Source organism: Sminthopsis crassicaudata, chromosome 4, assembly GCF_048593235.1.
Source record: "Sminthopsis crassicaudata isolate SCR6 chromosome 4, ASM4859323v1, whole genome shotgun sequence".
Classification (NCBI taxonomy): Eukaryota; Metazoa; Chordata; class Mammalia; order Dasyuromorphia; family Dasyuridae; genus Sminthopsis; species Sminthopsis crassicaudata.
The window spans coordinates 103,626,249-103,638,415 of NC_133620.1; the positions used below are offsets into that span (position 1 = coordinate 103,626,249).

The 12,167-nt window shown below is 42.2% G+C and overlaps 1 protein-coding gene across 1 annotated transcript in view; it reads left to right on the forward strand.

The window, feature by feature from the left end:
* Positions 1–11,935, forward strand: part of MAPKAPK2 (MAPK activated protein kinase 2) — a 58,723-nt gene extending 46,788 nt beyond the window's left edge. Inside the window, exons 2-10 of the mRNA XM_074309008.1 lie at positions 3,102–3,241; positions 3,531–3,595; positions 4,263–4,342; positions 6,884–7,010; positions 7,545–7,620; positions 8,019–8,143; positions 8,414–8,499; positions 8,634–8,714; positions 9,730–11,935. Of these exons, the coding sequence (XP_074165109.1) occupies positions 3,102–3,241; positions 3,531–3,595; positions 4,263–4,342; positions 6,884–7,010; positions 7,545–7,620; positions 8,019–8,143; positions 8,414–8,499; positions 8,634–8,714; positions 9,730–9,873 (924 nt within the window). The 3' untranslated portion in view covers positions 9,874–11,935. The remainder of the gene's footprint in view (positions 1–3,101; positions 3,242–3,530; positions 3,596–4,262; positions 4,343–6,883; positions 7,011–7,544; positions 7,621–8,018; positions 8,144–8,413; positions 8,500–8,633; positions 8,715–9,729) is intronic.
* The last annotated feature ends 232 nt before the right edge of the window (positions 11,936–12,167 follow it).

The window sequence follows — 12,167 nt, forward strand, 5'->3', positions numbered from 1 at the left end:
CCCCTCCTGCTTGGTGCCCAGAGGAGTGTGTGGTGGGCAGACAGATCAGCGTCAGCCCCTTGCACAGATCGTTCTCCTGTGTTAGAATGGAAGAGTCGGCTTTTTTTGGGGGGGGGGGAGGGCAGTTATCCAGAGGAGGAGGAGCCCACGGAGGCGCTGCGCTATTTCAGTGTAGCCGTTAGGTGGCAGTGTTCCTCCACAGCGGTGTTCCCTTATTTTGAACAGGCTTGTGCTTTTCCTCCCACCCCCTTATTTCCCAGATGAGAGCGTGCGCGTGGTCAGGCCGAGACAAGTGTAGGAGCCGAGCCGGCGGGCGCTGAGGATGGCTCTGCAGCACGGACTCAAAGGGCCCCGAGATTTAGGGCGAGGAGCTCTGAGAGATTACCCAGCGCAGGAGCTTATTCTACAAACGAAGTAACCCAGGTCTAGGCGGGAGACTACTTGTCCAGGGTGGATTCAAACCCAGGCCCTCTGACTGTAAACCCAGTCCTTTTGTCTGCATCCAGTTTCATTCTCTCGGATATTCTCTTTCAGACTGAAAACATTTCTCTCTGGCTTTTAAAGCCTTCCACAATCTGCCTTAACCCCCCCCCCCCCCCTTTCAGTTTTAATTCCTAATCTTTCCTCCTTTCCCACAGTAGTTATCCTCTTTTTTTTTTTAATCCAGTCATACCCTTGGTTTCCCCCATGTCTCTCAATTGTTCTTCTCCTCTCTGCACCCTTTTTCTCCCCACCCCTTCTAGAAGGCTCCTTTCTCTCCATTCTCGTCTTTCTCTGTCTGTCCTTCAAAAATAAGTTCAAACGCTACCTCTTCCAGGTAGTCTTCTTTGACCATGCCAGTGCTCATCATTCACTCCCTTACTCTAGGACCCTAGGAACACAAGTCACTGCTCATCTGCATGTTGCTTTAGTCTTTTCAGTTCTCTTTTGCAGGGACTCAATTTTTTTTTCTTCCTATGAGGATGTAAGATTTTTGACAAGGAGGACTTTGTCTGCAGTCTTTTGTGCCCCTTTAAAGTGCCGAGCATTATGCTGGGCCCCTGGGAGGTGCTCTATAATAACTACTTGTTAGTTGGGTAAAGAGAAAGGGGATGACCTGAGTGGACAGAAAAGTGGAAAAGACTGGGACTTACTAGGTCCTAACAGACTTGAGAGGGCCTCCTCTGGGTATGCAGCTAGATGACCCTTGGAGGTACTTCCAGGTTCTCCTCTGAGTCCCCTCCATACCTCTGCATCTTGGTGTAACCATTCTATCAGATACTTCCATCTCCTAAGCTCCTTTGGTAGAAAATGTAACTGGTTTAAAAAAAAAAAAAAAAAAAAGAATGTAACTGGAAAATGTAGCCTAAGGAACTGCTTAGGAAGCTCTCTGTTGTAGTTGCCAATTCCAAAATATCCCAGAAAGATCAGGTTGGGTTTATTTCTGATCTCATAATCAGCACAAGAGGCAGAGTGGTTAAGTGCTAGGAACCTTAGACTTGGTCAGATCCATGCACATTTACTAGAGGAATGACTTTGAATAAACCACTTCATCTCTCTAAGTCTGTTACTCCATCTGACAAACAGGCTTGATAATACTTGTACCAAAAAGCAAGGAGAGGTCAGTGAATAGAGAGTTGGTCTTAGAAAAGGAAAAGCTGAGTTCAAGTTTCCTTGGGAAACTATTCTCATCTCCATTTTATAGCTGAGGAAACTGAGGCAGACAGTAGTTAAGTGACTTGCCCAACATCACACAGTTAGGAAGGCTCTGAGGCTGAATTTGAAGTCAGGGTTTCCAGACTTCATGCCCAGCACTCTATTTATTCTATCTTATAGTTTAGAACCATGTTTTTATAGAGCATCACCACGAGAGAGAGTTTACATACTAATTTGCATGAAACTACAAGTCTTTTCCAAAAAATGCTTGTGCCTGTCACAGAATTGCTGTGAGGAAGGACTCTGCCACGTGCCAGCAAACTGTGAGCTATTAATAATTTGATGCCTCGTTGTGTGCTCCAGGGCGTGCACACACACACACTCCTGATCCTGTTTTTTTAAGGGCTGTGCTATCAAACATTGGCAGGTCCCATCATCCAGGAAAGGTTACAAGTACAGGCCCAGGGAATTAGTGCTATTAGGGGCCCTTATTAATTTTTGGAGAGATTCACTAGTTGCAGGGTGGTGATTTTCCCATGATATGAATAAATTACTGAATGGATGAGAAAACATTAAACTCTTTTTGTTGTTCAGTTGTGTCTAATTCTTCTTGACTTCACTGGGGATTTTTTTTGGCCAAGAAAGTGGAGTGGTTTGCCATTTCCTTCTCCAGCTCATTTTACAGAAACTAAGGCAAAAAGGGTTAAGTGACTAGTTCAGAGTTACACAACTAGTAAGTGTTCGAGCCTGGATTTGAACCCAGGATATAGAATACTGACTTCAAGCCCTTCACCACTTGCTTGCTTTAAACTTTTATGTGCAAAGTATTCTTCTATGTGTTTAGAAGATAGATAATAGTGTAAGTTAGTCCATGCTATCAAGGAATTTTCATTTAGATGGAGGAAGATGAAACAAAAAGAAGGTTTCAGCTATAAGAGAGATGGCTGGTTCAACTGACTTTAGGGTACAGCCACAAAACAAATGTCATTTCTCCTGATAAAAACCTATAATTTTCCTATGACAAGAAGTATCTTTTCTGGATCTTCAGTATGTTTGATCATTGCTACGCCATGTCTGCGTGAGGGTTGTGCCCAGGATGGTGGCTATGATGGCTAGGCTGGGAGCAGGACCAATGGCTGTAGCTGGAGGGTTTATGGGGTAAAGAGCAGGGAAGGTGTTCTTCAAAGCTCTTGGACTCACTTGCCTGATGCTGACAATTGGGCAGCAGTAAATTGCTCCTTCCAGTGCAGGGTCTGGTTGAGAAGCAGAACGAGGTGTCAGGAGGGCACTTCTGTTCCTGAGGTTCTAAAATTCAGGTTCCTGCACTGTCTCTAGCTGCATTTCCTGGAAGGTTATGGTTTGATGATAGTTTGACTCCTGGTAACTCGTCTCCTGTTTCTCTTCAGGGTGCTTTGCTGTTCCACATGCTTTGGTCATTCTTTCATGGGCTCTGTTTCTATTGACAGATGCTTCAGGATTGCCCCAAGGCCCGAAGAGAGGTGGATCTGCATTGGAGAGCCTCTCAGTGCCCACACATAGTCAAGATTGTGGATGTCTACGAGAACCTATATGCTGGAAGGAAGTGTCTCCTGATTATCATGGAATGGTAAATAATTCTTCCTACACATTCCTCTCCACCACTTCCTCCTCAAAACTCTCATTTCCTGATTAGTCCTTCTGCCCAACTTCCTATTTCTTACACCCTGCTCCTTGCTCAACTCTTCCGCCTCCCCATTCCTTTCCAACATTTCTTTCAGCCTTATTCAATCCAATTATGTAGTTTAGTATCATAACTATTTTGACAGTAAAGGGGAAACATTAACATGTAGTAGGTGGGACCTAGCCAGAAACTCTATTTCAGAACTCCATTGCATATCTTTTGGCTTTTGTTTCAGCATGGATGGTGGTGAGCTCTTCAGTCGCATCCAAGACCGGGGAGACCAGGCCTTCACAGAGAGAGGTAAGTAAGCTCTCTTGGTAGAGGCAAAAAAGTCTGAGTAAGTTCTTTAGAAGGGAGATTTCTATGGTAGAGTTAAAGGGCTACTCTATTAGTTGTGGCTCTTCCTGCTCCACCCCATCCCCCCATTCTAGAATTCTGCCAGGCCAGAGTCATGACTGACTTTGCTGACATCATTCTTGGGTAATATTCTTAAACAGTTTTTGTTTGTTTGTTTTTTAAATTATGGATGCATTTCACAGCCTGATATGACTTATGGATCTACTTTCAGAATAATGTTTTTAAATGGATAGTCAAATGCCTAAGATTACAAAGAAAGCCAAAAATTAATGAAAATTCATAGACTCCTTGAAATTTTGACATGGATACTTTGGAGGGTGTTTGTGGATCCCAGGTTAAGAACCCTTGTTCTAGGGATTGCATCATTAGAATGTAAGCTCCTTCTAAGCAGAGATTTTTTTTATAATCCACTAGTGTTCGAGATCCTTGTTGGTTGATTGATGATGTCTAAAGGCTCGTACCTGTGAGGCTTAAGGTTTCCAACACTGAGTATCATTATATGCTATTGCAATTCCATATTGAGGTTAGGGCCAATCAGTAAATAATTGGAATTGCATTAGCATTGAAAAACTAAACTTCAAAACCCATCTTTCTTCTTCATTCCCTCCAGAGGCTTCAGACATCATGAAGAGCATTGGTGAAGCAATTCAGTACTTACATTCAATCAACATTGCACACAGGGATGTCAAGGTAATTTTTCCCCTCCCTCCATATTCCTCCCACTCCTGCTCCATAATCTGGAGACTATGAGATGATAGCAAGGGTTGGTAGGGATGTAGTGGGAAGATAATTGGATTTGGAATGAGAAGACATTTAAATCTTGGCTTTGCCACTTCCTATGTGTCCTTGAACAAGCAAATTTCTCCATAAAGTGTGAATAACGCCTGTCAATATCAACTTCCCAGGTTGTTACAGAGTTAAAGTGAGATCATTTATGTCAGTGCTTTGCAAACTTTAAAGGTTTCTGTATAACATTGGCTGTCATTCTTTATGCCTCAGTTATCCCAATAAAAAATAAAGTTACAGTTGCACATTCACAGGGTTGTTATGAGGATCAAACAAGCTAATATATGTCAAGTTCTTTGTAGATTGTAAAAATTTACTGTCAGCCCAGCTATTCTGGATGAATATCAGCCATGATGAGGAGTCTTCTGGTTCATTTCCCCTCTATCAGCCCCTATATACCGAGACAGCTTCTCCCTGAACTATGCCAGTTCTGAGCCTCCAGGTGTCCACACTACTTCATCAGCTTTGGGTTATGACCTTTTGCTGGATGAATTTTGGAGGAGCATTTGCCTGTACCTCTCCTCCTTTCTTCTCTTTGCCTACCTAGACCAACCCAAATTGTGTCCTGCCTCCCCCATGAAGTCTTCTCTTCTCCCTTCAGCCCACAGGAATATCTCCTTTCTATTTCTAGTCATGAAAGCTATTAACTATTTTGTCTTATGGTGTTTTCTCACATCTGTTTCACATATCTTTAGTCCCTAACGATTCTAAGCTTCTTCTGTTTGAAGACTGTAGGCTTCTGTATTCCCCCTCATTATCTAGAAGAGTTCTTAGCCTTTTTTCTAGATTCATCCTCTCTGCCTCCCCCATTTGAGAATGCAAACAATTCATTATAGGTTATACATGTGTAGTCATGTTGTGAAAAAAAAATTACAGAACAAAATTTAAAAAAAAAGTATGCTTCAGATCTACATTCAGACACCACCAGTTCTTTCTCTGGATATGGATAGTTTTTGGGATCATTGTATTTCTGACAATAGTCATGTCATTTACAGTTGATCATCTTACAATATTGCTATTACTTAATATATGGCACATTTCACTTCGCATCAGCTCCTGGAACTTTTTCCAGGTTTTTCTGAGAGCATCTTGCTCATCATTTCTTATAGCACAATAGTATTCCAATGTAATCATCTATCAGAATTTATTCAATCTTTTCCCAATTGATGGATATCCCCTCATTTTCCAATTCTTTGCCCCTTAAAAGCTGCTACAAATATTTTTTGTGCATATAGATCCTTTTCCTTTTTTTTTTTTTTAAATGTCTTTTGGGATATAGAACTAATAGTGGTATTGCTAGGTCAAAAGGCATATGCACAGTTTTATACCCTTTATATATAACACAGTTATATACCTATATATAGTCAGTTAGATAGTCGCAAGGTTCCTTTCCAACTCTAAATTTGAGAATCAGATGATTAATGACTGCAGTTTTGGGGTATCTGTGGTAGATGTTTCCTCTCCTTTCAGGTGAAAGGAGGGACTATAGCGTTCTCCCTTTGGGTTTTTTCAGAATGGGTCTCTCCTGTAAAGCTTGGAATGAATATAGAAATATAGTATATATATATATATATATATATATATATATATATATATATATATATATATATATATATATATATATATATATATATATATATATATATATGTATATGTTTCCAAATTATTCTGCAGAATGATTGAATCAATTCACAACTTCATTAACAGAACATTAATGCCTCATTTTCCCAACATCCTCTCCACCAATTGTAATTTTCCTTTTCTGTCTTATTAGCCAATCTAATAGGTATGTAGTAGTACTCTAGAATTGTTTTAGTTTACATTTCTCCAATACATTTCTCTAACTTTTTAAAGTTAGAGCATTTTTTTTTCATATGGCTAACGATAGCTATGATTACTTCACTTGAAAAATGAGAGTTCTGATTTTTTTAAGATGCATTCAATACTTGTTGATTGATTGAATGAATGAATGAAGCTCAGAGTATCTTTATTACCTTTGGAATACAGTGAAAGCTACTTTGCTATTTCAATCCCTTTACAATCGGTCTCTAGCCTACCTTTCCTGGTATATTGTATTTTCTTCCACTTGCTGTCCAGTCCAACCAAGGTGGCTTATTTACTTTTTTGGGTACATAACATTCTAACTTCAGTTTCTCTGCTGTTCCCTGTGCCAAATGTGCTCCCTCTGAACCCCTGGAGACCTTTGACACAATCTCTAGCTTTCTTCATGTCTCATCTCGGATACTACCTCTTAGTTGAATTCTTTCTTGATTTTCTGATCATTATCCCTTCTCCCTTTCCTATCACATCCCTAGTATCTAATACACATAGTAAGTGAAGTATAGTAAACTCTTAATAAAAATTTGTTGAATGGATGACTGACTAGTTTTAGTCCCTTTGGCTCGGTGAGGCCTTTATTTCTCTCTCTTTTTTGTTTCTATGCAGCCTGAGAATCTCTTATACTCTTCCAAACGGCCCAATGCTATCCTGAAGCTCACTGATTTTGGCTTTGCCAAGGAAACTACCAGCCATAATTCCCTCACTACCCCTTGCTACACACCATATTATGTGGGTAAGTTCCAAAAATAGATGCTGAGGGTTCATGCTTCCTTTGCTTCTCCCTTTCTTCATTGAGCTCAGGTCACCAGCAAACCCATTTTGAGATCAGTTTTGATAAATAGTTATGACCAGAAATAAGAGAATGGCCTACTGAGGTTTATGGTTTGCATATTTTGTAGTGTTGGAACTTTGGATAGGTCATTTCATCCCCAGGAGCCTCAGTCTTTCTCATACCTAAAATGATGGGATTCAGTTAGATGGTCTGCAAGGTTCCTTTCCAACTTTAAATTTGAGAATCAGATGATTAATGGCTACAGTTTTGGGGTATCTGTGGTAGATGTTTCCTCTCCTTTCAGGAGAAAGGAGGGACTGCAGCATTCTCTCTTTGGGTTTTTTCAGTCTGGGTCTCTTTTGTAAGGCTTGGAATGAATAATCCAGTGTAATCCAGGACAGTGAAGTGACCCCCTATGTCCATTGGCACTCTAGAGGACCTTTTTCATGCTTCTGGGAAGATATCCCAGTTCCATTAACCTCTTGTCCTTTACAGCTCCAGAGGTCCTGGGCCCTGAGAAATATGATAAATCCTGTGACATGTGGTCTTTGGGTGTCATCATGTATATCCTGTGAGTACTGTGGGAAGGGGGGCAGACACTATTCTTCTCTCATGGACAAGAACTTGGATGAGCAGGGTGGGATGTGTTGGGAGGATACTATCATTTATTTTTCTAGCTAAATTTGCATTTCTGTGGGAGATCTTTCTAAATAATCTTTTCTTTCTCCCTTGCCCTTATCCCTAAGTAGAAAAAGAGGTGGGAATTGTCCATATGAATAGGTACTTGTTGCACAGGATTCCTGATAACTACTTTTAAAAATACTTTTAATAGCTGGATCTAATCACCAGATCTTCTTTCTTTATACCAGTGGTACAAGGGAAGAAGCAAATTTTCCTCCCTTTTCCTGGTATATGTCTCTTAAGTAACACTTCTCATTTTCTTCCTTTTTTTCTCTTTTCTGGGTGTAGACTGTGTGGTTATCCTCCATTCTATTCCAATCATGGCCTTGCCATCTCTCCTGGCATGAAGACACGAATCCGAATGGGCCAGTATGAGTTTCCCAATCCAGAATGGTCAGAAGTATCAGAGGAAGGTAAAAGACCCCCCACCCTTCTAGAACACATGAAGTATACCCATGTGTAAAGGATTTGGGAGAATGCCTGATTAGGATATCAGGGCTTGTGGGTACTTCAGAAAACATGGTCAAGCCTTAGTGCTTTCTGTTTTGGAGAATATCATTCCAACTGAGAATCTGATCTCTCTTTTAAAGCTGGAGGTAGTTGACAGTGGTGTTGGTGGTTGTGGTGGTGGGAGTATGAAGCTTGAATTCTGAAATCAACTTTGTCTTTTTCCTCATATGTAGTGAAAATGCTTATCCGGAATCTGCTAAAGACAGAACCAACTCAAAGAATGACCATCACAGAATTTATGAATCACCCTTGGATTATGGTGAGCCCGGTCTTCTGGGAGGACCCTAAACTCAGAAGAGCCCCACTAGGGATTGGGGACCAGGAGTCAGCTTCTGTTTAGGGAAATCCTCCTGTATTTGGTCTGATTCTAAATCCCCTTTTCTCTCCTCCAAGCAATCAATGCAGGTCCCTCAGACTCCACTGCACACAAGCAGAGTCTTGAAGGAAGACAAAGAGAGATGGGAGGATGTGAAGGTAAGGGCAAGGAATTGCTTTGGAGGTGCAAGGGTGGGTGCTGGTTCCTGGAAGGGAATAGGAGTAAGCACTGAAATAATACCAACTGTGTGTTAGGCAATGTACTAAGTGTTTTACAAATATTATCTCATTGGATAATAAGGGAAGGAAGAGAAAGATGCTATAGAACCCAATGTCCTTAGTTTTTATTGTCTCAGAGCATATGTGTCAAAGAAATAAAACTTCTGGTCATCCCTAAAAAACCTGACTCCAAAGTATGGGGAAAGGCTCAATTTTCTTATTAGGTTCTATTACTGCCTCCCTGCTCCCCAACCCCCATTTGCCACTCTGATGAATCCTCACTTAATTTAGTGTCTTAAAATGGTGGAGTTGAAAGAGATCTTATAGATCATCTAGTAACAGATAAGTAAACTAAGCCAAAGGTCAAAACTTAAATTCAAATCCAGGTCAGGCTGTGCTTTATATCTGGGAAGTCAATAAGTATTAAATACCTACTGTGGGCCAGGTACTCAGTTAAGAGCTGGGGACACAAAAAAAGACAAAATACTATCCCTGTCTTTGAGGAGCTCAACCTAATAGGAGAGACAACACGAAAACAATCTACCAACAAACTATATACATAGTAATTAGGAAATGATCAGCATGGAGAAGGCCTTAGAATTAGGAACGATTGGGAAAGGCTTCCTGGGTACTTAATAAATGTTTGTTGAATTGGGCTTCTGAATCTTCTCCAGTTGTCTTTCTCTCATATTTGCTGAACTTTCCTATGGGGTATTGGGTAAGTTGCCTGAAATGGTAATGTCCACCCGAAGCTGTGATCTTCATAGCTCCATCCCTAATTTAGAGATGTTGTAAGCCAAGCCCAATGTATTCACTGCTTTGTGACCTCTTATCTTTTTTCTTTTTCATTTCCATTGTTTATAAAATGTTCTGCTTCCTCTTCTTATCCTTTGTGCTTCACTTCATGTGGTCTCATCCTTCTCCTTAAACTCACCCTTGCTGTTCTCCTCCTCAGGAAGAGATGACCAGTGCCTTGGCTACCATGCGTGTTGACTATGAACAAATCAAGATTAAGAAGATTGAGGACGCTACCAACCCTCTGCTCCTAAAGAGGAGGAAGAAAGCCCGGGCTTTGGAGGCAGCTGCCCTTGCTCACTGAGCCACCCTTAAGCCCTCCTCCTACCCTGATGGAGGGAAAGCAATAACTCTTTAAGTATATTTTTTAAAAGCAGAGACACAGAACTGTCCTCCCCCAGCTCCGACTTGCATGGAGCCCAGAAACTTGTCAGCAGATGAATTCTGATCCTTTAACTGCCACCTTCCCTGGAACTCCTGGATATGTCCTGGGAGCACCTGATTCCTGGGAGGTTGGGAGGGTGAGGACAAGGGGGCAAGTTGCTCTCAAGATCTTCCTCATTGTGCAGTTTTTCTTGGCTAATTTGGCCTTGAATTTTTATAAAATTTCTATTTTTTTTCTCCTCTTTCCCTGCTTTTCCCTCCCAAGTCACAGAATGATTTTTTTTTTTAAAAGGTATTTTGGGGAGCTACTTCAGGGAGGTGACTCAGTGTTTGTTATCTTGTTCCCTCTGCTCTCCCTTGACCCTAATCTGAGGCTTCAGTAGACTTGGGGGCCATGTGGCCGGGAAACTGAGCCCTGTAGAGGACAGGGCCTTGATAATATGGATCCAGGGGGCTTAGTCTCAGGGCTGGGGCCAGGAAGCTTCCCCTGCCTTAGCACAGAGGCCTTGGACAGCTGGAGCTGTGGCCAAGGGGCAGACATGCAGGGCTAGATGTGTGAGTGTGTGGATAGGGGGCATGAATCAGCCTGCAGATATGCTGGTGATGGGCAGGGGGTCCTGATGTGGCCCAGGAGGCTTTCCTGTTTGAATCTGACCCAGCCCAGTGTAAAGTCCACATATCTACTTGCTTGGGAAGCTGGCCGAGACTGAAACTGGCTCATGGTCTTTCTCTCTACCAGGCAGGGCTCTGAGGGCAGGAGGAAGGGCTTCTCTGATATTGGCACTGAGATAAAAGGGATGGGAGCCTTCCTCTTCCTCCTCCTCCCTCCAAATCTTAGCATTTAGTGCAACATTTCTGAGTCTTCCCTTCTTTCCTTCTCAGTGAATGGAAAGGCAGGACTATCTTGTGGAGGAGGGAGTCGCCCTAGGATTCAGAATGATCCCTCTTTTCCCACTTTCCCTGAACACTATGTGTTTGGGGGAAAAAACCCAACACAACTTCCCTCTCCTTTCCCCAAAGGTATATATAGGGCCAGGGAGTGGGGAGCATAGTGTCCAGGGCCCTGTTTTTTTTTTTTTTTTTTTTTTTTTTTTTTTTTTTGCACATCTTCCTCCATCCTCCTGCCTTCAGTTTCTATCCCCTCCCCTCCTTTCTGGAGCCAGTCTGAGCCCACAATATCTGCTACCTTAAGTTGGGAGCAGACAGAGAGCCCCACTCTGGAAGATGAGTTGGGAGATAAGGTCCTTTGGGCCTTTGTGTTGAGGGCCATCCAACTTATCCCATTTGCCTCTCTCCCTCATTTTAAAACTAGTCTGGTTTTATAGTTCCTTGATTTTAGCTTTTTTTTTTTTTTTTTTTTTTTTTTCCCTTTTTTGTTCTTGGGCCATCTTTTAGCCTCCCGATCTCATCTGGGGATGAGCCTTGGCTATTTGTTGCCATAACATAAAGATTTATGTTTTACTTTGCCCTCTCTCTGGCTGTGGGATCCCCTTGCCTTTTTCCCTTCCTGAGGCTTGCTTTCTCTGGGCTTTCCTTTCTGTTCTTCATTTGAGAGACCTGGAGGGCAGAGAAGAAGCCTTTTCACCAAAGATGCCCCACCTCTACCCCCTTGTTCACTGATGGCTCTCAGCCTCTCCATGACTTCTCCAGCTGGCCAATGGGGATAGAGAGATACTTCCTTCCCCTTCTTCCCAGTATTAAGTAGGAGTGGAGTTGGGGGAACCTCCCTGTGCTAGTGTCTTAGGCCTTCTACCCCCACAGTTCAGTGGAGGGCCAGGGGGGAAGGAATTGGGAATAGTTCTTCATCTTCATCTCCCTCAGGGGCATATGGGGGGGAGTATTGGGGGATTGGGTTGAATGCCTTCCATACCTCCCAACCTCCCCTCCCTCCACCCAGTGGTATGTCTGGCCCTCGAATTATTGTTAACTTGTTGTTTTGTATGATCAAAACTGTCTTTACTAAACAGATTTAATAGTTGAAAGTTTTTCTTCTTTCTTCTGCATTGGGTTTTTCCCCAGTTCCTCATATGTCTCTGGATGGTACATTTTTTCCCTCCCTTCCAAATCCAGCATTTAGGGGATTGTAGGAGGGGGCGAGTTATTCAAGGACATCTGTTTGTAAGGTCTTTGGGGGGGTGGGATGGAAAAGGAAGCAGCCGTCAGGACAAAGGGAATCCTTCTGTGATGAGGTTTTACTTAATTTGATCAGAGAAG